The 27,076-nt window shown below is 39.2% G+C and overlaps 1 protein-coding gene and 1 long non-coding RNA gene across 3 annotated transcripts in view; one reads left to right on the top strand and one right to left on the bottom strand.

The window, feature by feature from the left end:
• Positions 1–178: 178 nt before the first annotated feature.
• LOC142497455 (uncharacterized) overlaps positions 179–27,076 on the bottom strand; it is a 42,846-nt gene continuing 15,948 nt past the window's right edge. The window contains exons 2-3 of the long non-coding RNA XR_012802260.1: positions 3,805–3,895; positions 179–629 (exon numbers count right to left, since the gene is read on the bottom strand). This is a non-coding gene — a long non-coding RNA (uncharacterized LOC142497455). The remainder of the gene's footprint in view (positions 630–3,804; positions 3,896–27,076) is intronic.
• LOC142497449 (serine/threonine-protein kinase SBK2-like) lies at positions 5,339–27,031 on the top strand. Of its 2 annotated transcripts, none has more exons than XM_075605244.1 (4): positions 5,339–5,490; positions 21,821–22,001; positions 22,400–22,602; positions 23,500–27,031. In XM_075605244.1, exons 2-4 carry the CDS (start codon positions 21,836–21,838, stop codon positions 24,061–24,063), a joined length of 933 nt encoding a protein of 310 aa, XP_075461359.1. In that variant the 5' UTR covers positions 5,339–5,490; positions 21,821–21,835; the 3' UTR covers positions 24,064–27,031. The 2 variants fall into 2 exon arrangements, with proteins under 2 accessions (XP_075461359.1, XP_075461360.1); XM_075605245.1 differs by having other exon boundaries at positions 5,340–5,490; positions 21,824–22,001.

Raw genomic sequence — 27,076 nt, forward strand, 5'->3', positions numbered from 1 at the left:
CAAAAATTGTTACATGAAACAAGGGAGAAGGGGAAGCGGGAGAAAGGAGAAAGAGGGGGTGAGTGAGAAAGGAGAGAGGGGATAGTGGAGAAAGGAGAGAACAGAAACAATAATATTCTCATTCAATACTATACAGTTTGACTGTCTATACAGTATAGTACTTACTCTGTTCTGACCAAGGGAATCCTCTTTATAACTTTAGTCTTTGCATGAGCATGATAGCAGACACAGCTATGAGTGACGTTGAGGCCCGAGCTATGTAACCAGGCTTGGATATGGCTTATTTGTTGTCCTTTCAGGTACATCTGCCATATTCTCATGCTCTTCTCCTTTGAAATAACTGTTCTGGGCATTGCTACTTTTGAAAATAAATTAAACGAAGCCCAGTGAACGTACAGTAAAGTACAGTATTTGTCATGTAACGGTAATGTTTACACCGTCTTTTAACATCTGTACCATCGAGTCAGGGATACAGTGCATAAAAGGTCAACCAAAATGGATGTCCTCCACAATGGCTGATCTGTCTCTGAAACAAATGCTTTTTGTCCAGATACTGTATTGTGCTTAATCTTCTGACATGGATCAGTCCCAATTCTACATACACAAGGAGCGGCTAACTGCTGCTGTCCCTGAGAATAGAAAGAGAAATGCATCAGCAGTCTGTGTGCAAAAGTCAAAGATGGCGAGAAAGCCTACAATGCCTAAAGTAGAAAAAAAAATGTGTGGTGCCCTAAAAAAAAAAAAAAGGCCAATCAATGATATAAACACATGTATAGTTCAATAAAAGTTCCTTTGGTATAACACCCCTGAATAATGAATTAGGGATTTACCAACCCATAAACACGTGGTAACAATCACTCTTCCATTGTAATCCAACTAGTTAGCCAGGGTCCCCACACGCAATGCAGTAAGAGACCTCACAATAAAGTGTCCAAACATGTAATATTGGAATGGAGGATTTAGCAATGTGAAAAAGAATGATGAACTGACATTAGGGTTGGTGATATCCTCCTGGATCTTCAATCCTTCTTACACAGCAGGGGGTGTGCTTCCGTTTTTTCGAAGCATGTAATACAAAGTGGTGAGAAAAAATAGGCACTGATACCCAGGAAACAAGTGAATAAATGATGTCCAAGAAAGCGTGTACCCATAAAACTGACGGTATTTAATGGATACATGCTTTCTTGGACATCATTTATTCACTTGTTTCCTGGGTATCAGTGCCTATTTTTTCTCACCACTTTGTATTACAGTGCCTAAAGAAAATGTATTAAAAGTTCCCAAGGCAAAACATCCTGGGCCAGGGTTCTGCAGGAAGAAAATTGGAAGCGTCATAAATAAGGACATTGAATGGGTTCATGCAAGCATTCCCCAACCAGACCACCCTCGGTCTACCATAGATGCAAATGAACAAGAAGTCCCGAGCACCACCTATGCACAGCCAGATGTCCACCTGACAACTGAAGCCGAACCAGACGCCCCCTGCCACACTGATGCACATCCAGACGGCCCTCTGACAACTGAAGCCGAACCCCACGATGTACAACCAGACGCCCCCTGCCCCACGATGTACAACCAGACAGCCCTCTGACAACAGAAGTCGAACCAGATGTCCCCTGCCATACTGATGCACAAGCAAACGACTCACTGACAACAGAAGCCGAACCAGACTTCCCCTGCCACACTGATGCACAACCAGACGGCCCCCTGACAACTGAAGCAGAACAACACTTCCCCTGTCCCATTACGTCCCCCTCTGATCACCTAGCCTCTTGGAGAGAGAACACAGTTCCACCCTCACACCTTTTGTGAGCCCGAGTTCCGTAGGTCGCATACGGAAATATTTAAGTGACTACGGAAGAATGTGCAAAACAATACAGCAATACAGGGAAAGAATGGAGGCAAAGTTTAATCAACTTTTGGAGAGAATGGAAGTGATGGAGAGGGGCATGGGCATAGTCCCTCCCAGGAGGATGGTTAGACCTCCCGTGGAGTGGTGGGGGTTAACCCATTGTTATGTTAGCGGTTAGTAAAGCATTGTTTACTAGCCTGTAAGGTGACCAAGGGGGTAGGTAGTGTAGTTGTATGTTTATATTAATCTGTTTGTAGCCCTATGTGGTCAGCTAATCATGGAAACTTATGACTAGTTGACCACTTGGGCAACTAAGGGGTTTATATTCACTGTAATTTTTTAAAGTTTACATTTTATCATTTCTACATAGGAAAGATAGGGCTAATGCTAGCCTGGAGTAGGCGATAAAATATTTGCCGTATTTCTGCCGTTAATCCCGTTCCGCTATAAAAATAACGCACTTTTTTGAGCAGTAGTTCCGCATTTTTAAGTAAGCGCAGCTTGATGTATCCGACCCTACAGTATGTTCCTCTGTGTGCCAGCAAATCTTATAAACAGCTCAACATCCTAAGACCTGAACCTAAAATTCTTTGCATCCTTGAACACATTCAATAAATAATTATGGAATTCATTGCACCTTCTAAATCATAACTCCTCATAAGGTAATTGTTAATTCATTGATTAAATAAAGGTGTGGATGAGTGCATTGGGAATCAACTAATGATTGATAATCAACTAATGATTGATAATCTTTTGCACCAGCAAGTCACAAGGGATACAAAAGTATGGTCTGTCTGCTACCATCACAATTTTCACCCAACATCTGCTGTTCAATGTAATTTGCAGTCATTTTTTAACTTTAACTACTCCATACCCCTCCATTGGATTATATTTTAATATTTTTAAGTGACAAATTTGCAGATACGCAGGGACAGCTGGATAACCTCTAATTAATGTGATGTACTCAGATACTTGATATCCTCTCCTTAACGTGATATGCTCAGATATCTATATTGGCTATGTTTTTTATATATCAGTGTAGCATTAGTCAAAATAAACAAAGTAAAAAAACCAACTACTGTTACGCTGCTTATTGCTTTCATTAATATACCCCATAATGTACATATCAAAGGAATTAAATCTGTTAAACTAGTTTACAGTGCTTGCTTTCCTTATCTGTCCTGAGTATGTACACGTATAGGTGCACACTGCCTATTCTTTCTTTACACGTTTTCTGCAGCAAGGCATGTGATTTTGCTAAAAGAAGCCATGTAGAAAATAGGTAATAGAAGTGTCACTATATTTTATAAACAGTCATTTATTTCCAAAACCCAAAGATTAACAACGCTACTACGAGTGAAACTAAACTTAATGAATAAAGTGCCAGCAATTGATATCCCAAATTAGTGTCAAAAATTGGTGAATAGGGTGTCAAAAATTATTAGTGAATATTAGCTAACTAGTACAATATAGATCAAAAATGTGTGTGTCTGTATCTGCATGCATATGTATGTATTTATGTATGTGTGTATATGCACGTGCCACATGCTTTTCCCTGTTATAGCCGGGAGTTTATTTTAATTGTGCAATCATTGACACACGCGCACACACACATCCATACAAACACGCATACATGCATACATACACACACACACACACATACATTTGAGCGCCGGTAGCGGCGCGAAATCATCATTTCCCTGTCTTCGCCGCTGTCTGTCGGCTCCCAGCTCCCTGCCGTGCACGCGCGGCGCCATTATAGAAAGGCTGACTAACGTCAGCCAACTAAAATTCCGCGCGCACAGCATAGCGCGCGCCCAGCACTTTATAACAGCCCTTAGGCAGGTCTGCAACCCCGCCTTTCACCATTATCCCCAACATACAGCACTTCCACTGCAGCAAGAGATTCTGAGAAATGACATGCAAATGAGCACAATAATTGCAGCTCCAACCTTTGTGTTTCAGTCTTGTCTTCTGTAGTGAAATCTTCTCTTGTATGTAGGGAAGCGCTCCCTACAGCCTAGAGAAGTAATTTATTTCCACCTGGAAAAAAAACAAACACACCATGGGAACTCTAACAAGAAATACTGTATGCAGGCAACTTACATGAAAAAATAATGGGCACAGAGATTGGAATATAATGAACTCCCATCTTCCTCCTATTGAATTATGTTTTGTGTACATAAAGTGTCCAATTTTATTTCAATTCCACTAATGGGACACAACATATGAGTATTGTGAAATTGTAAGAGTACAAAAAAAACTTAAATGTATATTAACATTTTTATCTAAGCAACAATAGACATTCTGAAATGCAGGAAAGTACTATTAAAAATGTCATGAACCTAAATTTGATTTGATTTTCATTCCTCATGTTATTGGAAAACAATGAAAATGATTATGTTATATTATTTGATATGGAGAAAATGGTAGCCAATTGTTTTATCCCTCAAATTCTACAATTAATAAGCAGCTATCTGTGGAGTGGTACTGTATATCAAGGGGGGCTCAGCTGCAGTCCTCAAGCCCCACCCCAACAGGTCAAGGATATCCCTGCTTCAGCACAGGTGGCTCAATCAGAGGCTCAGCCTTTGACCAAGCCTCCGGTTAAGCCACCTGGGCTGAAGCAGGGACAATGTGAGCCGCCTGTGCTGAAGCTGGTATATCCCCCAGCTGTACATTATTAAAAGATGAGAGTCACTGGGCAAACATGAAAAGGTTCTTCTATAGGGCACAAAATAACTTTCTTAAAATAGATTCTCGAATATGTTGTAAAAAACAACATATTTTATGATGATGTTACTTTTAACAACCATTATTGTTACTTAAGTTATTAATTAGACAGTATGGAATAAACTGAGTTCAGTGAGCAAATTGTAGTAAACAGACTTGCAGTAGTTTGCAGCAATATAATTAGGTATAAGCTTTGTGTACTTTCTAATAACCGTGTGCATGGAGCATAATGCCGCAATAAACAAAGTATATTTTGTTTCCTTTGGGAACTGGAAACTAACTCATCATTTGTATTTTTAGCGCTGTTCATAGAGGTTTGCAGGCCCAATGTGTCTCTGGCCTACAAGAGCTAACAATCAAAGTGACTTGCACAAGGTCACCCAAGGAGAGCTGACCCTGGTATTTGAGCTGCCAATGCACTTCAGAAGCAATGTTATCAATTGTTTGATGCAGCAGTAATACACGTTTTCTTTCACTGCTAGAAGGGCTGTATGTGACATATGTAACAACACCTCAATGTGTTGTAGATACTCCCAGCAGCGAAGGGGTTAAGCAGGCAACTCTCAGTGGTGAGCAGTTCACAAAAATCCCAATACAGAGCAGAAAATGCTATTAGCGTTTTTCCCCGTGGGACAATATAAATCACGTGTTATTAGTCAGATATCCATTGAAGGACCTGTCAGCACCCAAAGAGTTAAGGTGGCATGCGAAGGCATTGGAGAAACCGCGTCTATTCGGCTCCTGGGCTCAGGGGGCGGGTCTGGCCGGTAGCCTCAGTGCTTGGCTGATGCTGGCAGTAGCCCAGAATGCACACTTTAGAAAGATAGATTGAAGTCACACTCAGGACCAGACGCACAGCAGCAAAAGCCAACCAACAGCACGGCCCCTGAACCCCAGGAGAAAAGGTGAGACGTGGGGATAGATACAGTGTATATAGAACAATAGATGTAGGGTTTTTTTTTTTAATCTCAACTTGCAAGTGACTGGCAGGGGGACAGGTGGAAAGCTTCAGACTAGCGACTGACGTGAGCGGAAAAGTGGAGTTTCAGAACAGATTGCCATATTTCCCCCAGGCTTAGTGTCCCTCCTGCCCTTGTGGCAATGCGGGAAATATGTGAAAAGCATGGGGTTTTTTTTCCGGGGGAAATGCAGAACTAATGTTTGCAAGATGCACGTCATATACAGAACGGGGAGAGGGCTGCATTAAACTGATTGCATTCGTTACCAAACAATACGTGTATTATGCTTCCTTATTAAAGCTGTGCTTCTGTTTGTGAACGTGCGTGTGAGCTGTCAATGTCCACATGTCTGTATAGCAAATAAACAAGCTTATGCAGATACAAAGGGGGAGTCTTACACTTTATACTAAGAATCCTGTATATCGTACAGTAGCTCCTAGCTGCAAAAACTGGGACAAAAAATAGGTGTGCAGAGTACTAGATAAATCAAAGAAGGAAAAGCAATTAAAAGCACTGGAATTTTTCTTTATCTGATGAGTTTGGTCCTAATGTATTACGTTTTGCAGACTGAGTGAGTGTTGTGTTGGGAAGTGGAGAGCAGTGTATGCAGTGCTGTACGTAGTATCAGTAACAAACACACCATGATTTCCTGTCCCAAAGAGCTGACAATTTAAGTTCTGGGCCTGGGAAACCTGGAAGAGAAAGTTAACTGACACAAGGTCACAGTGAGATAGAGTGTCTTCATGTAATACTTTTACTATTAGACTGCATATTGTGTTTTTAAAAACATACATTGTATTGCAAATAAGATTTTCTATTAAGGGCACATCTACATAAATAGAGCCAGAGAAATGGTGTAGTGTAAAAAAAAAAACATAATCCATGTCATGTATTAACAAGTGCAACATGTTAGTACATTGGATAACAGACTTTTATAATATGTGAGCACTTGTAGAACTAGATATCTCTGTGAATAATAATAATAATAATAACAACAACAATCTACATATTTTTGTGATGTGAAAAATAAAAGTTCTATTTGAACAAAAAAAATGTGAGAAAATGGCACATTAAAAGCCAAAGTTACAAAATGAATGTGTAATTTGCTTGTTTTGTTGTCAAATGCAGTTTTACCACAAGTGTCCCTGGTATTTTTCAGGTACGGTTGAGTGCGCTGGGCTACGATCTGTTTTAATACCTGTATGTGCAGGGAGATACAATATGTGGGGTTTATGCAGATCTGGTTATATTAATTCTTCCTGTGCACACAATAAAAGAACGGTGTGAAATCAAGTTCACATTTTTTTTAAAGCTGATTTTATTTTCACGAGGAAAACTAGTAAGTAGTTCTCTCAAAGTCTTTGCATTTTTTTTATCACTGCAATATCGTAAAAGATAATTGTATTATTTTATTTTTCTAAATAAAGTAGCATTTATAACAAGGAACGGCTACTTAACCCTTTCACTGCCAGAGGGACCTCGCTGGCAGGAAAAGGTTCAACCAAATCCTGTGCTTCCAGAAGGCAGATTAATGCTGTGAAAGTTTGTCTAGTGTTAACCATGTTAACCTCTAGCTTCTGAGGTTACCATGGTAACCTTTATACTGCCCAGGGCTCTAGGGAAGCTTCATGTTAACCTCCCAGATAATTAATATTTTCCCTGTACAAAGCACCAGATTAAAAAAAAAAGCTTTGGAGAGGACAGAAGATATATTTTTTAGTAATGAAAACTAAAATGCAGCAATTCCAGTTTATTACGCTTTTCATCAGTGTACCACTACCCTTTGCCCTTTTTTTCATGTTGTGAATATATGCAAGCTTTGCAAAAATTAAATATGCCAATAATTAAAAGTCAATGTGCAAGGTGACCTACTCAACTTGCCTTTTATATATTGCAATTTTTGCTACATTTCTGGTTAAAAACAAAGTGGAAAGATTCACTCACACATTGTTAAAATCTTAACATTTCAGAGTAATGTGATCTTTCACAGAAATGTAACATAAACGTCAAAAATGTAGGGAAGCAAATTTGAAGTGTCTCTAAAGACACAGTTAAAGCAGCAAAACGTGACATCATCAATGTTTTTTTTTGCTTTTATTCAAGTGTTAATGCCATTGTTGAATTAGTTTTAAAGCATCATTTGATTTCTATAGCAGGTTTTAGCACACCTCCCAAGCACTGCAAGATCTTTGCAGCACTTTCCTGTTTGTTATAATTTGTTGCAAATATTCCCAGCATTCAGCTGTAAACTGTAACAATAGATAATGATACCTTCGTAAGATAAGGATACATTGTAGCTGCTGAGTTACACTGACTGAATCGTTCATTATGTTAGGCCAGTGTTTTTCAACTACGGTTCCAAGAAACCCTTGGGTTCCCCAGGTATCCCTAAAGGGTTCCCTGTAATTTTAAAATTATACCAAATACAAAAGAAGTTGCAATATATCTGATCACAGACGCGCTCTTAGAGAGGGTTGCGGTTCCTCAGAATTTCAGATGGAGTTCCTTAACCAAAAAAAGGTTAGGAACCACTGGGCTAGGCACACAATCAGGTTTCCCAGATTTATAGCAGGAGCACCAAACGATTGCCAGCTTAGGTAAGAATGTAGAATTATACATTGTCACATGCTTTGCATAAAAAAATAATTTTAAAAGTTGGAAGCTTTAATGTGGATCGCAGTTCTTTTTAAAGCATTGTGCAGTAGCTGGATTTGCCCCCAATATAAGTATCATGTGGGAAGATTCATTTCAACTACCATACATGTGAAGGTGAAGAAAGAAAGAAAGAAAGCATCAAACCAGTGAGAGAGAAAAAATCTTTGATGCTAGGCTTTCAATTTGGAGAACGGTCTTAAGCATAACTCTCAGGTGCGGGGGGTTCATAAAAAATGTTGCTGAGCACATACAGTATGAAGGCGTCCACACAATTTTTGTCATGTGACCTGAGGTCACTGGAAGTCACATGAACCATTATTCTGTCATGTTTGCCCATTTTTACGCATTTTCTCACATTTCTAGCGTGCAAGTGTGAACTTTTCCGAAAATGCCAATTTAGTGCAATGATTGTGAAAAGAATGTGCGTAGCAAATGAGAAGGATATTGGCACACCGATAACTGAAGAGATCAGAAACAGTACTGTGTGATGACACCGTGTGATTTGAAAATAATCTCACTGCTGTCTCTTAAATTGGTCATTTTTCATGTTCACGTTGTTGAACATTTTTGCCAATGTTTGCAAGAAGTTCTCCACTTTTCCCCAGAATTTAGCAAAAATGGCAGTTTAGCTATACGGATGCCCCACCCTGGCACTCCAGGGGCCCCAAGACATAGTGGCTACATCATGCCCGCAGAGTGCTCATTTTCCACGGGGGTTCGAGTCCAGCGCAGGACGCGATCTGTTGTGCAGTAAAAAGGAAGAGGAGGCCTCCTGCCTCTTCTGTTTCCAAATTAATGGCTGCCACGGCCACGTGACCCTTCTGAGGAGCGGTGATATGAGCACCGTTTATCGGAGAGGCAGTGGCCCGCTAGCGCTCAGTGTGGTTAAAAAGAATCATGTGACCTGAATTTAGGGTCTGTCAGATTTTTTGGGGAAACTTTTGGTGAGAAAAATGGCATGTTTCGCCCGGTTTGAGGACTTCAGTAAAACTTTTGCACATCTAATATTCCAGTGCAACACTGACAGTTCTACTAATCTCTCTGTTGATTGTGCAATGGTTTTCATGTATTATTGCTTCTCCCTGCAGAATAAGTGCACATTGCAACGCACAAAATGATCCCACACTTCTATAAACCTCAAAACACTATACTGTGGTGTTACAGACATTGTGAGTGTCACCTCAGCTATAAATAAGGAGCAGTTTATAAATAAGAGTGAATGTTAAGATCATTTACCTTTATTTCATATAGCACTTTTCTCCCAATGGGACTCAAATAGCTTCACAATTCCGCGCGCTATGTAATATGAACAGTGTGTACAGCACTGTGCATAGAACGTCTATGTTGCGTGACCATGGCACAGGGAGATACGGGGACTTGCCCAAGGTTACAAGCAGCTGAAAACAGGGTTTGAACCAGGCTCCCGTTTCCAGGTCAGTGTTGCTGTTTTCTGAGTCTGTGCCTTTTACTAACTGAGCACCTGCTTCAGTTCTATAATAAAGCAAAGCTGTGGTATTCTAGCACATATTAAAACATATTATACTGTAAATCAACATTCTCTATTTAGTTTCCATGTGTTTTAATGAGATAATCCCAGTACTTGGTGTTTTATTTACGTGTTGTATTGATAAGATTTGGACATTCCCATGTCACCTCTATAACTTCCCACTTGTAGGTTGGTGTCTTTAGCATTAGCCAATAAAACCTGTTTTTATAAGAGAAGCAGACGGAATTCTGCTTAGAGGACATGGTAATAATAAAATTAATAAGACAATTAGAAGTTAGGATCTGGGGTTATTATACCGCAGTGGACAAGTATATCATACTGTGACCAAAATATGCAACTTAACCCCAATTTAAATGAAATGTTAGAAATAGTTAAAGATGTACTGGCTTTTATTCAGCATTTTAAAAGTAACGAGAGAGGTTTATTAATGATGAAATGTTGGATGTTAGTACATTTGGATGTGTGTTGATCTTGTGTTTGTTTTTTTTAATTTGAGCTTTTTTGGTTCCCCCTGAACAGAATTGTAAGTACTGTTTGCACTGCTTGAGCTTACCCTAAAACATGGAACAAAATAATGTAACTCCTTCTATGCATGAGGCTACCAAATGCATTGCAAAGGAAGGCCTACAGGCACCAAAGGGGTTAACACAAAAACATAACATCCATACAGTATTTACAAGGTTGAAGTCTAGTTATCGGCTGAGCAGGACCAGCTGGCCACTTGGGCCTGGGGTACAGTAGGTGATAACAATTGGGCTATTTTGTGGCAGTAACCAGATATCTTCAGGTATCAGAGTTTAGTGAGCAGTAACTGAATAAGTAATGTGGCATGCATTACTCATTTCCATGCTTATGTCCATGTTTTGCATTGCATTTAACTCACATCTGTATTTTAAGCAATAACATGTTAATAAATGTGATGAATCGATTTCTCAACATCTGCACAGCTAAAAGGCCTATCCCCAATTCCCACCAGCTTTCTACAAATGCACAGGGATATATTTGACCACAGTTAACCCAGAAGGTCATTTATGGTATTATACTGTATTAGCTACAGCAATATGGGCATGTTGCTATTTTTAAACCTCACGGTTCCTCCCCTATAAAAAATGCACTTGCACGTGGCGATCGTTTAATATTTTGGGGAAGATTAAGGTATCATAAATCCCGGGAAGAAAGGACAAAAAGATACTATTTTAGCAATATTCCACTGATTTAAACTCTACCCTTTGACATTCTATTAATACTTCCAGAAATAATTAATTTCAAAGGATTATGCGTTAGATGACAGATTTCTTCCATCGTAGATCAAAGAGGGAGAATATGTCACAGTTTTCAGCATCCTATTGCATCTGCTAAAGACATTTTCAAGTGTTTTTGCGCGTATGTATCTACATTTCTTTTGTGCAAAATTAGTGTTGTTACAAACAAAGTCACTAACTTCAACAAAAAACATTATAATTGCTTTGATTGTAGTTTTTCTCTTGATACGCCTGGTGCACCTTTTTGCTTCAGAATTGCACAAGATTTGCACCAACACAATTGATACGTGATCCCCTTGGCTTTACATCCATTGCCCGCCACGGCCCATGGGCATGTCCAAGTACACATATGTTTCATGTAACAATATAATTGATGCTCACAACTCTTCAGACATTCATTGTTCAAGTTATGACATTATCTTTTAATGAACAACAATGAGAGCTGTGCTTAGATACCGATGCTCACACGTCTCTTCCATATATGTCCTGTAGCACCAGTGTGTGATAGGGGGAGATGAACACTGCAGGGGATTGTACGTGAATCCCATATTAATATCCTACTGCTTTGTAATAGTCAGTACAGATGTAGCAGGTGTTATTGCTCCCGCTGGCGCGTGCCTGCCAATGCTGTAACATGTTAACCCCGCCTCTTTTTTGCGTGCTTCTAATTCACACACAATGATGGCTGCTCCCGCTGGCGCGTTGTGCACGTCTCCCTGCAACGCTCCAGAAGGACCAATAACGGCCGCTACATCTGTATTTTGTGCATAATTTGCCGATATAATGTAAGCAGTATAAAGAGTGGCAGCCGGATAATAGGCGTTACATGGTAAGTAAAGAGAGTTTGTATCATATATATATATATATATATATATATATATATATATATATATATATATATATATATATATATATATATATCTCCAAAATAGATAAAGCGACTTACATATTATTTCTACTTACGATTTAGGTGAGCACTGAGTAGGTTTGCATACATTTATGAACATAAGTCCCCTTAGTGATCTGCATGCTGTATGCAAATAAATATAGCATTATTTGTTACAATCTATTCACTTCAGTGAATAAAATGACCACTGTTGCAATATAATTGTCATTATTATTTGATCTATGCCATCTCTACAGCACTTTGAGGATTTAAACTTGTGACCTAAACATGTAACACCAAGGCCTTATTATTAATAATAATAATAATAATATGTTCTTGTATAGCACTACTATGTTTTATGTAGCGTCTTACAGAGACATTTTGCAGACACAGGTCCCTGCCCCATGGAGCTTCCAATCTATTTTTTGGTGTCTGGGGTACAGGCAGATAAGGTGACTTGCCAAGGTCACCAGGAGCCAACATCAGGAATTGAACCAGGTGTCGAACTCAGTGCCAATCAGTGTCTTTACTCACTGAGTCACTCCTTCTCCCTTAGGCTTAAGATGTTTCTTGCACAATAATATTGATTTTTTAATCCAAAAATATCTACAATATGCATACTGTTCATAATAGTGTCACTATAAAATGAATGAAGTACAACATTCAAAAAAAGAGATTGTACAGCTAACATATTTTAAACAAATAGTATTTCTTCCTAGAAAATAAAAAGGGTTTTATAGCGATTTTGCAAAGAATTATATTACGTGATTACTTTGAAAGAAAGTTACAATGTACTGTAAGGCTTGTAAATGTTTCACTGCTCTTTTGTCCTTAGAAAGTGTATGACATGCACGATTGGGCATTTACAAAGCATATTTCTAAGAGTCGTTATTTAATTTGCGCATTGCAGGGAGAGTATCAGGCTACAGTGTCCAGCTGTGTTACTTTTTATCTATGCTCTCAGATTTGCGATTTTACACAGTTATTAAGTATTTTTTTGTGGATCTGCGCCCTAATTCTTGTTGGCTATGAAATGTGGTAAAATCTCCTCAAGCTTTAAGAAAACATTTGTTCGCATGCACTGTACAGAAGCTTAACATTCTTACATGCTCCAGTCCTGGAGAGTGGAATAAAAACATTCCCATGCCAAATATGTGGTTAATACTAGCATTAGTACATGTCAAACACGCACTGCATTTTATTTCTTTGTAGATAGTAACAACTCAGATTTTGTTCTGTTTGATTTTTATGTATATAATTTTTTTGGCAGGGTTCAGGCGACTGTCTTTCAGTTGCAGAAAGGATGGAGAGCTTTGCTTAAAAACACAATGCAGCTCTTCTTCACAGCACATTACTAGTTAAGCACAAGTCTGCCAGTGTGTAAAAATTATCACATTTCTTTGTGGAACTCTGCATGTGTTGTAATGATATCAACATAAAGAAAGACAGGACACCAAAATGTAGTAACATTATAATAATATTTTGTCAAGGTAGTGTTCAGTGTGCTATACCACATATAGTAGAATTAATATAATATAATAATTAAAAGAATGAATAGATAAGGACTTTTCACTCAACAGCTGGCGCATAAGTACAGATGTAGCAGCCGTTATTGCGCCCGCTGGCGCGTTACAACGAGGCACACGCATTGCGCCAGCTGCCATTGTTCATAGATTAGGGCGGGGCTAACATGTTGTTGCACACGCTGGAGCGCGCCCGGGGGTGCAATAACATCTGCTACATCTGTAAGAAGAGTGATTTGGCCGAGGTCACAAGAAGATGACCATCAGCATATCATATAAATCAAAAATGTATGTTGCCTCCATAAAAACTGAATCCCATTAACAGGTTTTCATGAATTTTGTGGATTTCAGCTACTTCATATACTGTACCTTTACCATCAGGCAACTCATACTCCACATGTATTAAAACAACAGCAAATTAGTCTTATGAAACCTTAACCATCGTATTGTTGTTACAGAATATAAGCAGCAGTCATACAAAATTTGTACGAAGCAAAAAGGTTGTATGCTTCCATTGGAGAAATGTACCATTTGATATCTGCATAACACTTTGCACTCCCAAGAGGGACTATTATTCATAGGGTAAGGACAACTTAGTGGTAATGACACTTTAAAGTGGCAGAACCCAGGTTTGTGTATTTAGTTGTGCCTCAGGTACAATAGAATAAATTGTAAGTTTCTCAAGCGCAGAATAAATTCAAGATTTGTGTAAATTCAATATAAACCGCTCTGCATACTGCCGATATTAGATGAAAAATATCACAGCTGGCACAACCTGGCCCTTATGTGGCAGGAGCCCTCCTGCAGGCTGTCCTGTACACGCTCTTTCCTCATTTCGCAAGATACTCATTAATTACATATCATTAAATAATGAGGCTATCAAACATAGATTAACGTATTGCAGGAATGTCTAAGTCAATTATACTATAAGCCAATGACCATTTATAACACGTATTGATAATATGGTAGATACATTATTCCTGCTCCTTTGAGATCCTGCTTCTTAGGCTGCGTCCATACTGGGGCAGACCGTGAGCGATCAGACTGCCTAAAGGCAGGGATCGCGTCTATACAGCGTGCGGGCGCGTGGGAGAGGGCGCGCAATGCGCGTGAAATCAGTCAAAACTGATTTCTCGCTCTATAGGGCGGTCACGTGAGCGGTTCGCCCAATGAGGGCGAACCAGCTCCGTGACGTCACTGGCCCGCCCATTGATACACCCCCAGATGGCGCGCGTACTAAGGCCAGGGAAAGCACCCGCTTTGAAAACGAACATAGTCATAGTCTTTCAGTGTTGTGCCTTTATACATGGACAACTATTTCTTCTTCAACCGTATTTCTTAAACTTCCTGCTACCGCGTACAACTTTACACAGAGTAACCTAATACAGTAATAAATGTGCATATTACAGTATTCTACAGCAACATTCTTTGCACTGACAGTCAGCAAATAAATGGGATTCGGCTTAATCTGGCAATCTGTCTCAGTAAAGGAGATATGCAAGGAAAATTAAGAATAGCACATAACTCTATCCTCCTTATTACCTTCCATTGAAATAGAACACCCTACCTCTCTTGCCCTTCATACCCCATGATAATGTTCTGTTTTGCCCAACTGAGCATAACCTGGTTTGCGAGAAGCCAAGAAAATCCTTCTTTTATGTGCTTATAAATATTTACAGTATTTTCAATATTTCCAACATCGTTGGTCATTGAATTGCTGAGCAGTTTGCGACTATATTTTGAGAGAATGTCCCCTATGGTTGCTCAGTAAAATAGTCTATCAATACCCAAGGAGATAGTCATCGTAAGATATGGAACATCCTTTAAGACTCTCAAAATGCGTCCATGAACGTTCCATTTGCTACGGGATTATTGGACAGGCCAATAAACAACACTGAGTCACTTGTTATTCCAGACCTCTTCAATTTGGATCACGTGCAGTATATTATTTAAGAGCCAGCTACATTCTATTGGGGTTTTAAAGCATTTAAAGCAATAATTAATCTAAAAAATATTTAAGTAATTACATTTACAGTACTTCCACATAGCTGAGTGTGTATAGATTGTTTACCATTAGCATGTATTTTATCAACATAAATACATCGTAGGTGAAGTGAGGGAAATGAATCCCTGATGGGTGCTCCAATAGCAAACAGTGTAGCCGTGAATCTTATATGTAATCAACTCAGTCCCACATAAAAGTATACTTGTGGTATAGAACAGTTCTTGAAGCCAAATCTCCAGCAAATAAATCCAATAGCCCGGTGCTGTGTGGTGTGTAGAATCAATTTATAATCACCTTTACACTGCCCAGAGTACAAATGTAGGAGGGAAAAATACAGCTGACCTTGTCTGTCTTTGCGTGGAGTCCGCGTCAATGGTAATCCCCCACGAGGCAGATCTGTCTGATCCCGTGGCTCTGTAATATGCAGGCTTCACTTGAATACACCACACTGTCTTAATGAAAAAATGGCAAAACCGCTGGTAGTCATCCGTGAGATTTACTCACGTCCCGACGGGGAAGAAGAGGCTTCTGTTCCTGTGCGTGCTTCAGTCCGGAAGAAAAGGTAAGTCCAAGGAGGAAGGCGTGAGCACCTCGAATGTAAATGCTAGGCTGGAGGCAGGTAAAAAAATATATAATCATTTATTGGGCATAATAGCCAAAAGTAAAAACAGCAATTGAATCCTCTACGGCGCTTTATCACAGAGTGATTGTTGTTCAGCAAACAGCCCTATAAGAAGCAACCTCCTCGTGGACAGGTGTACCATTCACCGCCTCTAATCAGCCCCATCTAAAAGAGTCAGGTAGAACTAGATGGAAACTGGCCAATGAGAGTCCACAATGCCACCCGGAGACACTCCCACTCACAGGATCACATAGAAAACATATAAGAATCAAAACCATATAAATTAACACAGTTAGTGTCGGTACCACTACCTTCCCGAAAAACACTGCTGCCACAGTTATAACCCTCAACCTAGCAAGTCCTAATTGTTCATGTATGTTGACACATCTGCCAAAAAAGTTTATAAATATAACTATAGGTGGATTAAACCACAGCCATGCAGCCCACTCGGAAAAGAAGCTTATCACAGCACATCATAAACTGACATTTAAAACCGAACCTACCAAACTCCTACAATACTATCCAAGAAAAATACATAAATACAGATATGCAAAAACCCATATGGACTCACCATATATAGTACATTTTTTTTTAAATATCCAGTTGTGTAGCGTCATGTAGAACAGGAGTGCGCAAACTTCTTGAGCTGCCTCCTCCTGCCTGGCAGCCGCAGCATTCGCGCTCCCCTCTCCAAGGACACTGCGTCAAATGACGCCACGGGTCATGTGACGTCATATGACCCCGTGTGGCAGGACGGCCTGTAGCCGAGGTCAGGGAACAGTCCACACGTATAGTTTCAGGATAAATAAAAATGTTCAGTGGCTTTATTTCTCCACTGTAACATAACATGCGGGTACACTGTCCCTTTAACAAAATAAATCCTGCTCCACTTTGGGAGAAAAACTGACTAATAACACAGCAGACCTATCTAGCAGGCTGGCTGGCTAAACCAGAACCAAACCATAAAGGTACTTTAAGCAGTCAGTAAACAAATTAATAATCCTTACTTTTGTTGAAGTAGTCTTTGGTGAAATCCCTCTGGCTAAGGGCTCACGCAGCAGTGTGCTTCTCTCTCTCTCTCTCTCTCTCTGGCAGCTACTGCCAGTCACATGATCCTTTATCTACCTTGCTGGCACTCAGGTGTCAGCTAAAGAGTTCTGATTTCCTAACTTCCACCTGAGTTAACCCTTATGAGTGCTGGATGAAGCAATCAGACATATGTCTCACAGGCGTAACTGATAGGAGTTGACTTCACTCTGTCACACCCCGCCACGTCATTTGACGCACGTTGCCATCACAGAAGATGCACATCACAGAAGATTTCTCCACCTTCATCAAACACATGTTCAGCCCGTTTACTACGTCTAGTATGATCGCTACAGTGAATACAAAGGCTTCAGGTCCCGTATCTTGGACACTGTCCTCCTGAAGGTCCTCCACTGATATATGTAATCGATAAATATGTACGTTCCTGATGATTTTATAGTAATAAAACTCAAAAATGTGTGTATAAATCTGTATATAACAAACCTTGTCAACCAGCCTTTGTTGTTATATTTAAACAACCATATGGAACAACCATGTTGATCAACAAAAATGCTTACCGTTTGTAATAATATAAGCATGAATAACATATAACATTGAAATCCTTAAGTCCCCGTTGGTTCATATATCCACTGCACAGTATGAGCTACCCATATGTAAGATAAATCATAGAGGAAGACAATGGTGTAGTTAAGTAGCTGGATTTATGTATTGTGCTACATTGTATATTCCACCATAATAGGTCTTGTAGTATTTGGACACATTGTGTCCTCACCAAAATGCCTTTAAAACTTATTAACCCACGATTTCAATGATTTATGACAATCTAGTGATGATCTGTTACTATTGAGTATAACAGCAAGTAATTACCTGCATATTATCGCAGAGAGAAGTGATGTCTACTGTATGTTCCGTAACCTCCTTTTCTGAGTGGGCTGCATGGCTGTGGTTTAATCCACCTATAGTTAGTTACATTTATAAAAACAATTGGCAGATGTGCCAACATACATGAACAATTATGACTTGCTAGGTTGAGGGTTATAACTGTGGCAGAAGTGTTTTTCAGGAAGGTAGTGGTATCGACAGCAACTTAATTTATATGGTTTTGATTCTTATATGTGTTCTATGTGATCCTGTGAGTGGGAGTGGGAGTGGGAGTGTCTCCAGGTCGCATTGTGGACCCTCTTTGGCCAGTTTCCATCTAGTTCTACCTGACTCTTTAAGATGGGGTTGATTAGAGTTGGTGAAGGGTACACCTGTCCACGAGGAGGTTGCTACTTATAGGGCTGTTTGCCGAACAAGATAATGCGCCGTAGAGGCGGGAAACACGTCAGAGGATTCAATTGCTGTTTGGGCTATTATGCCCAATAAATGATTATATATATATTTTATCTGCCTCCAGCCTAGCATTTACATTCGCAGTGCTCACTCCTTCCTCCTTGCACATAAATACATACATATATACATGTCCAAATATTAGACTTGTCACAGAAAGTGAAGCGCCCACCCCCCCCCCCCCCCCCCTGGGGTGTGCGCCTCCCAGTTTGCACACCCCTGGTGTAGAGCAAATAAAGGTACCACTTATGAATACATTTACATGTCTCAGACAGGTTCCCAAATCTGCCTTTTCTCATTATCTCTTAGGAAACAGTAGTTTCACTGCAGCCAGGGATATTGGGTAATGACATGCAAATGAGCACTCGGTGTGTCACTTCTTGCGTCTTATCTATTTTAACATGGATCCCTATAAGCTACAATCAAGCCACTACCAGCTTCACGTTGCATAGCCAGTATCCATCCTCACACTGATGAAACCCAAAAGGTTGACACAGCTGTCTGTGAGCAGGTTTTACTGACCATGCACTTCTGTAACCCAAGCTGTGCTGGAAAAGCTGTGTAATATGGCAGGCATCATCTTGTGGGGATCCATGTTAAAGTGGATAAGTAACAAAGTGACACACTGATTGCTCATTTGCATGTCATTACCCAGAATCCCTGGCTGCAGTGGAAGTGTTGTATGCTAAGAGATAATGGGGAAATGGGGGTTTGTGGACCTGTCTGAGATATGGGCATGTTCTCATGTGGTATTTTTATTTGCTGCTTTCTAAAAGACAACTGTGGAAGCAATTAATTACAATAAAAATATATTCCAATTTATAAAATATAAAACAATACAACCATTTAAAAAAATCAGAACTGCATATTATGTTCAACATTAGTGTGACGTTGTTTTAACATTTAGGGGTTTGTTCATTAAACTGTGATAGTGTCGATCGCGGCACTTTTGGAAGGAAATTCACATGTACTTTCATGGGATTTTGCCGTACAATTGGGCCCCAATGGACATTATTGCAGTTCAACGCACAACCCCTAAACTGATAACCACCTTAAAGCTTTATCCTACTGTAATTACCTCTGCCTTCAACCTCCTCCCCGAAGTCTCCTCAACTGTAGATATCTGCTTATTTGTATCTGTGCCAAACAACACCAAACGTATTACTAGAACAACATTGTTACAGGATGTATTTTCTTTATTTATATATATATATATATATATATATATATATATATATATATATATATATATATATATATACGCACACACACACACTTCTGGTTTCTTGTGTGTATATATATACAGTATATTACAAACAGGTGTACTCACATTATATTTCATATTTGTTATTATACAAATACAGATGCTACACTATCTTGCTTACTAATTAGTACGTTATAGTATGTCTAGTCTTTCCAATTCTCCTATATGTGGGGAATAGCTGAAGCGCTGAATGCAGGTATAATATAAAAAATAATATGCCAAACCACTGAACCAGGGTACTAACCATTGATATAGTACCTATTGTGTAATATAATGGGTACTATCCTCCTGAAGACAGGTGGTGTGTGGTGCAACCCACTCACCATCAGTCTCATTGGCAGGTTGCCCTGAAAAATATGAAAATTCTCACATCCTGGTATGGTGGGTAGGTAGGCTGTGCAGCTACTCAATGCAATACAGGGAAAAAGGAGACCAAAATGCGCTTCAGCACAAACGGAGTACCCTTTTAATCATTTTTTCGTTTTGGGTCCTTCCTGCTCCGTTTGTGCTGGTGCGCATTTTGGTCTCCTTTTTCCCAATTCTCCTATATGGTCTTATGGTATGGTCTTTCTAAAATGCCACGAGTACCACAAATTACAACATATTCTAATTATGTATTAAGGTGCGTGTATTAATGTAGCATGCACATGTATTAATGAATGTAAATATTGTCTCTATCCTTCATAGTGTGTTTTGTCATTCATACTGTCACGACTTCTAGGAGTTTACCTTTTATCCTCACATTCATCAATAGTGCCATTTATATTCACAGTGGGGGTTATTTATCAACCTCACATGGCTGCAAAATATGATACATTTTTTGGCAATCAGGGATCAAATTTAGAGCAAACACTTCACAAGATTTATTAAAGAAGAGCCATATTGGTTTTTCATTTTTTTTTCTTTTGCACTGGTTTTGCCCCAGGGAGATATTAGCACATAACCCCCAGTGACCCTAGCAAAGCAAATCGTCACAGTAGAGATATTGTGCTCTTGCCAATAAGCTCCCTAGAATGTCACCGTACTCTACTCCCTTTTATTCTTCTCCATTCGTACAGAAGAGATCTGTGGAACAGACAGTGGGAAACACACATTTTTCGCTCCCTTTGGCTGGAAGTGAATTTGATGGCCTCAATCATATTTCAGTCCAATATATATATATATATATATATATATATATATATATATATATATATATATAACAGAATATTATGTGAGATTATAGTTTTCCATGTACAGTAATAGACTATAAAGAAGGCGTTTTGCTTAAGACCTGTATCCTACAAGTAATTTGTTGCATGAAAGTGGAATGTGGCAATATAAACATTTCCCCACTATAAGGAGCACAAATATCCTGCAATAATCCCGTGGCTAAGGAGATCTCATGGTATCTCCCTCTCGTGCTGAGCATGTGACATTTCAATTTACACGGATTTATTTACTGCTCTCCACCAATTGCTTTATAATTTGATAATCAAATAATTCTTGAACTGATCACATACTGTACTGTATATTAACAGGCTCCTTCCAAAAAATATGTTAAATACTCAACAGGGAAAAGAGGACCTCACCAAGTTACATAGTTACATGTATGCTATTTATACTGTGTATGAACAATATGTTGCTCTTTTTAATTAATATACAGGTGCAGCCTCCAGTATCCGACCACTTGCCTTGGAAAATCTGGGGCAATCTCCCAGTAAACTGCAAGATTTCTGTGAGATTCTGCAGCCAGACTAATGGCCCATTGATTAACACAGTGAGGGTCCCTGAAGGCAGGGACACCTGCTGTGTAAATCAGATGGGTCATTAGTCTGGCTGTAGAATCTCACAGAAATGTTTCAGCATTTTCTGTGAGATTGCCCCAGTATTTTCCCAGGCAAGTGGTCGGTTACTGGAGGCTGCATCTGTAGTAATAAATACAGACATACAAAAAAATCTCTGGAATAATGTCATCTGTTACCACTGATTAAATATGTATGATGATGATTAGCATACTTATTGTTTAGCTCATTAAATGATCACATTTGAAAGCTGCCATTATAGGGAGATTTTGTTTTATTTCCTGGAGATGTTATTACATTTTTGCACTTAAGTAATTGCACAAAAGTACAGGTTAATTTATTTTTGAGAATTTTTCAAATTATACCAAGTTTCCAACTAATTTTACCAGCAGGAGATATCAGCAATGAACCTTAACTATGGGTTGGAGGAAGCTACAATGCTGGAAGATATGATACAGTTGACTGCCCAAAACCTGGTTAGGATGGAGGTTTCTGACCACTACAAAGTCATCAAGGAGCTTGGAAGGGGCAAATATGGACAGGTGACATTGGTGATTCATCGACAGAGAGGTAACTCTACATATGCTGACAGTAATTGGTCATCAAAAGAGGAACTGTGAAGCTTATTTGACTGCAATCTACATTATCATTATGTCTATAGTATTTTTTATTATATTCAACTCCCTTTCATATCCTATATTTACCACCCAATTACTCATTTTTGCTGAGCATTGGGAAGTATCAACATCCTCTTTCATGTGTCCATATATTAATAAACTATCTGCAGTTACCACATCTTTTCTTAACCCATTCATGTACGACTCTACGTGTATCATTCATGCACTGCTTTCTTTGTTATCCATTTCTTAGATGTTTTAAACAGATCTTTATCTGTCCATATATGTCTTTTGTGTTTTACTCTTCACATAAATAATAACTGATAAGGAAATATTGTAATTTTCTTCAAGGGACACCTATGGCCCTAAAGCTCCTTCCGAAGACTAGCACCAAACAGCACAACTTCCTATATGAATACTGTGTGGCCCTCTCCCTCTCAGCTCATCCCAACATCATTGGCATGTTCGGCATTGCATTTGAATCTACAGAGCACTATGGTTTCCTGTATGAAGCTGCTCTTCAGAGGGATCTGATCTCCATTATAAAGCCCAGAGTAAGAAACCATTACATATACACATCTGACAATAGTCCACAAATGAAGGCAGAAGAGGGAAGAAGATATAATAGAGTAATGGAATGGAACAGCCCATAGGAATGAGAAGTAATGTTGGAGTTCAAACCAAAAAGTTGTATAGCTACTGGCATTAAAAGAGGGTTGTCTGATCCTAGGGAATGAAGACTAGACATTGGGACAGAGAGAATACACATAATAATTTGCAGAATGTATACAGTATTGTTAGCAGTATTGCATTACAGACAATTATATGCACTCACTATTTAAAAATATTTTTGATTAGTCAGGCAAGTTCTCAGAGGGTGATGGTTACAGAGCAAGGAAGACTGAAGACTCTTCACACACCAAAGAGGTCACTCTACTACTACAGTAAATGAACTGCCATATAAAACCTGACCTTTGTATTGCATCAGATTCTCTCAACACTGTCAAATTACATTTTTCAGTGCCAAGGTCACTGTGGGGCGGTGCTTTGCAATGAATTGTAGACCTCTGGTACTGAAGGGGATAAAAAGTAGAGAATGGAGCCATAGCTGAAGAAATCCAGACTGGGAAAACCAGTGCAGACTTCCTGCAGTGGCGGCATTATTAGTGGAAAGATAAAGTTATATATTTCCTCAAAGACATGGATAATAGGATGATAAATAAATCTGTGTCCTATTTTATTGACTAATAAAATTATTCCTTGAGAAAATGCAGGGTAATGGTGTTTTAGTTAACATGTGTAAAAAATAATTCTGTCTGAATACACCTTATACATTATTTAGTCATTGTTTTAAGATAACTCTTTAATTGAGTGGCTATGTGCCCTGTCATGTCTGATAATTAATGGGAATGGGCCAAGTGCTACATATTTTCCTGTACTTTTCTTCACAGGAAGGAGTACCAGAGCCAGCTGCAAAGCAGTGCACAAAACAACTGGTCAGTGCCCTTGAATTTATTCACAGCCGGGGATTGGTCTATCGAGATGTCAAACCTGAAAATGTCCTTCTCTTTGGCCGGGACTGCCAGCGCATCAAGCTCACAGATTTCGGCTTAACTCGTCCCAGGGGCACAATGCTAAAACTTGTGTCTGGAATCATCCCCTATACTGCACCAGAGCTGAGCAACACCAGAAATGGGGAGGGAGTGCCGATAGATTTCACTCTTGATACTTGGGCCTTTGGGGTCCTTCTCTTCTGTCTCATGACAGGATATTTCCCTTGGGAGAAAACCCTTCCTTCTGACCCATTCTTTGAAGACTTCATTGTTTGGCAGGAAACGGGCAGTACTGAAGACCTATCCCGACACTGGAAGAAATTAACCCCAGAGGCTATGGACATGTTAAGCAAGTTGATGGCTCTGAATCCCTCTGAGAGAAGCCCTGTCAACAAGGCCTTGCGGTATTTAGACTACCCATGGAGAGTGGACAACTGGAGAAGACTGGAAGAGCTGGAGTAATGTTTTTGCCTTAGAATATTCTACAAGTAAAAAGAAGCACCTCCTGGATTTATTTAGGCATTCTGCATGAGTTGATGACTGTTTTAGCTTTTACCTAGGAAAACAGAGTATTAGTTTGTTCTGTAAGACAATTATGCTACTCAAAAGTTTGGCTTTGCTGTATTTTTACTCTGCAATTATGTCTTGCATTCCTATGCTTTCATTTTTTCTCATTCTTAAACCCAGTATTTGCCATAATCAATCCTACAGGGAATCATACAGTACATACTTGCCTAAGTTTATCATGCTGTCACACATGCATATTACTTTATATTTTACTAAAACTTTCTGTAGGGAAATTGTGCAGTAAGCATTTTTTGTTCTCATGGACTAAACTTGTGCATCTCTGTTGTGAAAGGTTTCTCTATGCACCTTGTCTGAGAAATATTTGCACAAAAAGCGTCATTACGAACAGAATACCAGGATAATAGTCAACCAAACATTACGATGGGTGAATTTTTGAACCCATGTATGGATCTTAGTTCACTTAATTATGAGACAATTTAATGAAAGTGAAGTAGCCTATTAGTTCAGTGACAATAATGCAAAATATCTGAGTCTTCAGAATTAGGAGATACAGTATGTGTATTGGGACTAACAGTTGATATTTTTAGACAAACGTTCAAGAATTCTACTCTCTTCCACATAGTATTGCTTGACATGAGGAAGAGAGAACTCTCATAAGCTTGTAAATAAAATATGATTTGTTTGTCTAAATAACAAAGATATCACCTAGTACTGAAGTACCTGTGTGTGTGTGTGTGTGTGTGTGTGTGTGTGTGTGTGTGTGTGTGTGTGTGTGTGTGTGTGTGTGTGTGTGTGTGTGTGTGTGTGTGTGTGTGTGTGTGTGTGTGTGTGTGTGTGTGTGTAGCTCCATTATTCCTTTCTTCCTTTTCTTGAGACATGTTCAGATAGATAGATATGATATTCTTCAGAAACTGATATTTTGGGTTGTACTAGGATATATTGTATTATCCTTTGGAACAATGATGGTGGCTACATCAGTATGGAAGAGCATTGAGCTAGTTAATGGATTACTTCAAAGAATCCTCATTGATTTCATTCCTACTTTACAATACTTAGGTTTGACCTAATCTTGGATTTCTTCTTGCAATGCATTCCCTTTACACTGGACTAGTCAAGAACACTCTGTGTATTGAAATACAAGTTAGACAAGCAAGAGCTCAACCATATCTATCTGACATCAAATACTCTGGAATACACATTTTGTAGGTATTCCAATGCATAGGCCAGTCGTGTAACTCTAAGCAGGAACAAACATGTAGATGTGTGAGAAACTGTCCAAAATGCATTTGAACAATTGTAAGTGTTTTTTCCCCAAAATTCGATTGCCTGTGAAACATTTTGCCATGCCTAATAATGTCGCCAAATTAGTAAGGCTTCAATGAAATATCGCCAGATAGTGGGAAAAGATGGTGTGTGTGTGTGTGTATGTGTGTGTATGTGTATGTGTGTGTGCCCTATTTAGAGTCTCAGATCTTAGAGAATCTTTAAAGCAAATCTAGCAATTTTTAAACACTTTTCAAATTATCATATTCAATTAAATTGAAATACACATTGACAATGCAGGGGGCTCAACTACAAGTCCTCAAGCCCCCTGCCCTCTCCCCCCCTCTCCACCTCCCCGATAGGTCAGGTTTTCAGGATATCCCGACTTCAGTAACGGTGGAGCCTCTGATTGAGCCACCTGTGCTGACGCAGGGGTATCCTGAAAACCTAACCAATTGGTGGGGCTTGAGAACCGGAGTTGAGCGCCCCTGACTTCATGCATAATGGATCACCTGCGAAGCCTGACTGATCCGCAACTTTTTCTGCAACTAAAAAAGGGCCACATTTGTATGGCTTGCGACCTTAAACGAAAGTTTTGCACATCCCTATTAAAACGATCACAGCTGATGGTGGTAACGTGAATCACATGATGTGTTCAAGAAATGCTAGTCCGTTACTGTATTTGTGTTGAACTCTATACTTCAACAACTTTGAATCGGATATCTAGTGGATTGAAGTTGATTAAGACCTGGAATTTTCTTTAAGGATTCTTTCACGCTCTAGAGATATTGGCAACCCACTGACAGCCAGTTATTTTCAACACTGCAGGAGCTCCAGTGAGACTGAATACTACTGTGTCAGATTACACGAGCATTGAAAAACACAAGATATCACGCATTGAACTGCAATACACCAGAACTGTTTCACCTATTCCTGATTTCAAACGCTGGCTCCCTATTTTGTATTTGCTTATGACTTATTTCATTTTTATTTTTTTTAGGAAATAAATATTGCAGCAACATTATATGTCTCTTGTCCCCTGTGAAGGGTGAGCTATTTGGTTTTTCAACATATATGGTTTGTTTTCTAATCACTTAGGGGTTGTGCAATTCAGTATAAATGTTTTATAATAGTGTCCTACCGACACTATCACTCTTTGTTGCAGTGATCACTATTAATCCCATTGAGGACTGGTAATTGTAATTAGATTTTAGTGCCTTGTAGCGTCCTCTGCCATGGAAAGGGTGTTGGTTTTAAAATGCATTAAAGTGGCTTACAGTACCCTCAGTTGAACCCTAAAAGCCCTCAACCATCTCACCTTTTGGGCAAGTATAGGATCAAAACCTAACTATCAATCTAGAAAAATAAGCTGTTTTGTTGAAAGAACATGAAAAGAGGTTCAGTTTATTAGGGTGGATGTGAGGTTTGTCATACTGGCTGAAGAAATGAAACTAAGAATTAGTCAGTACTTTAAGCTCAAACTGAGGCCATTACCTCCCACCAACCAGCTGGGAATGACTGTGTGCAAAGATTGATGCTTATTTGTAGTGATACAAAATACCAGCCTTGTGTTGCAAATTATGTAAATCATTCACTGTGTATGTATTTATATCACAATAAATTATTTTGATTTAACTTTTTTGTTTGTCTGAGTTGAATTATTTGCTTTAAGTGCATTTTAATG

The sequence above is a fragment of the Ascaphus truei genome, chromosome 6 (assembly GCF_040206685.1).
Source record: "Ascaphus truei isolate aAscTru1 chromosome 6, aAscTru1.hap1, whole genome shotgun sequence".
Classification (NCBI taxonomy): domain Eukaryota; kingdom Metazoa; phylum Chordata; class Amphibia; order Anura; family Ascaphidae; genus Ascaphus; species Ascaphus truei.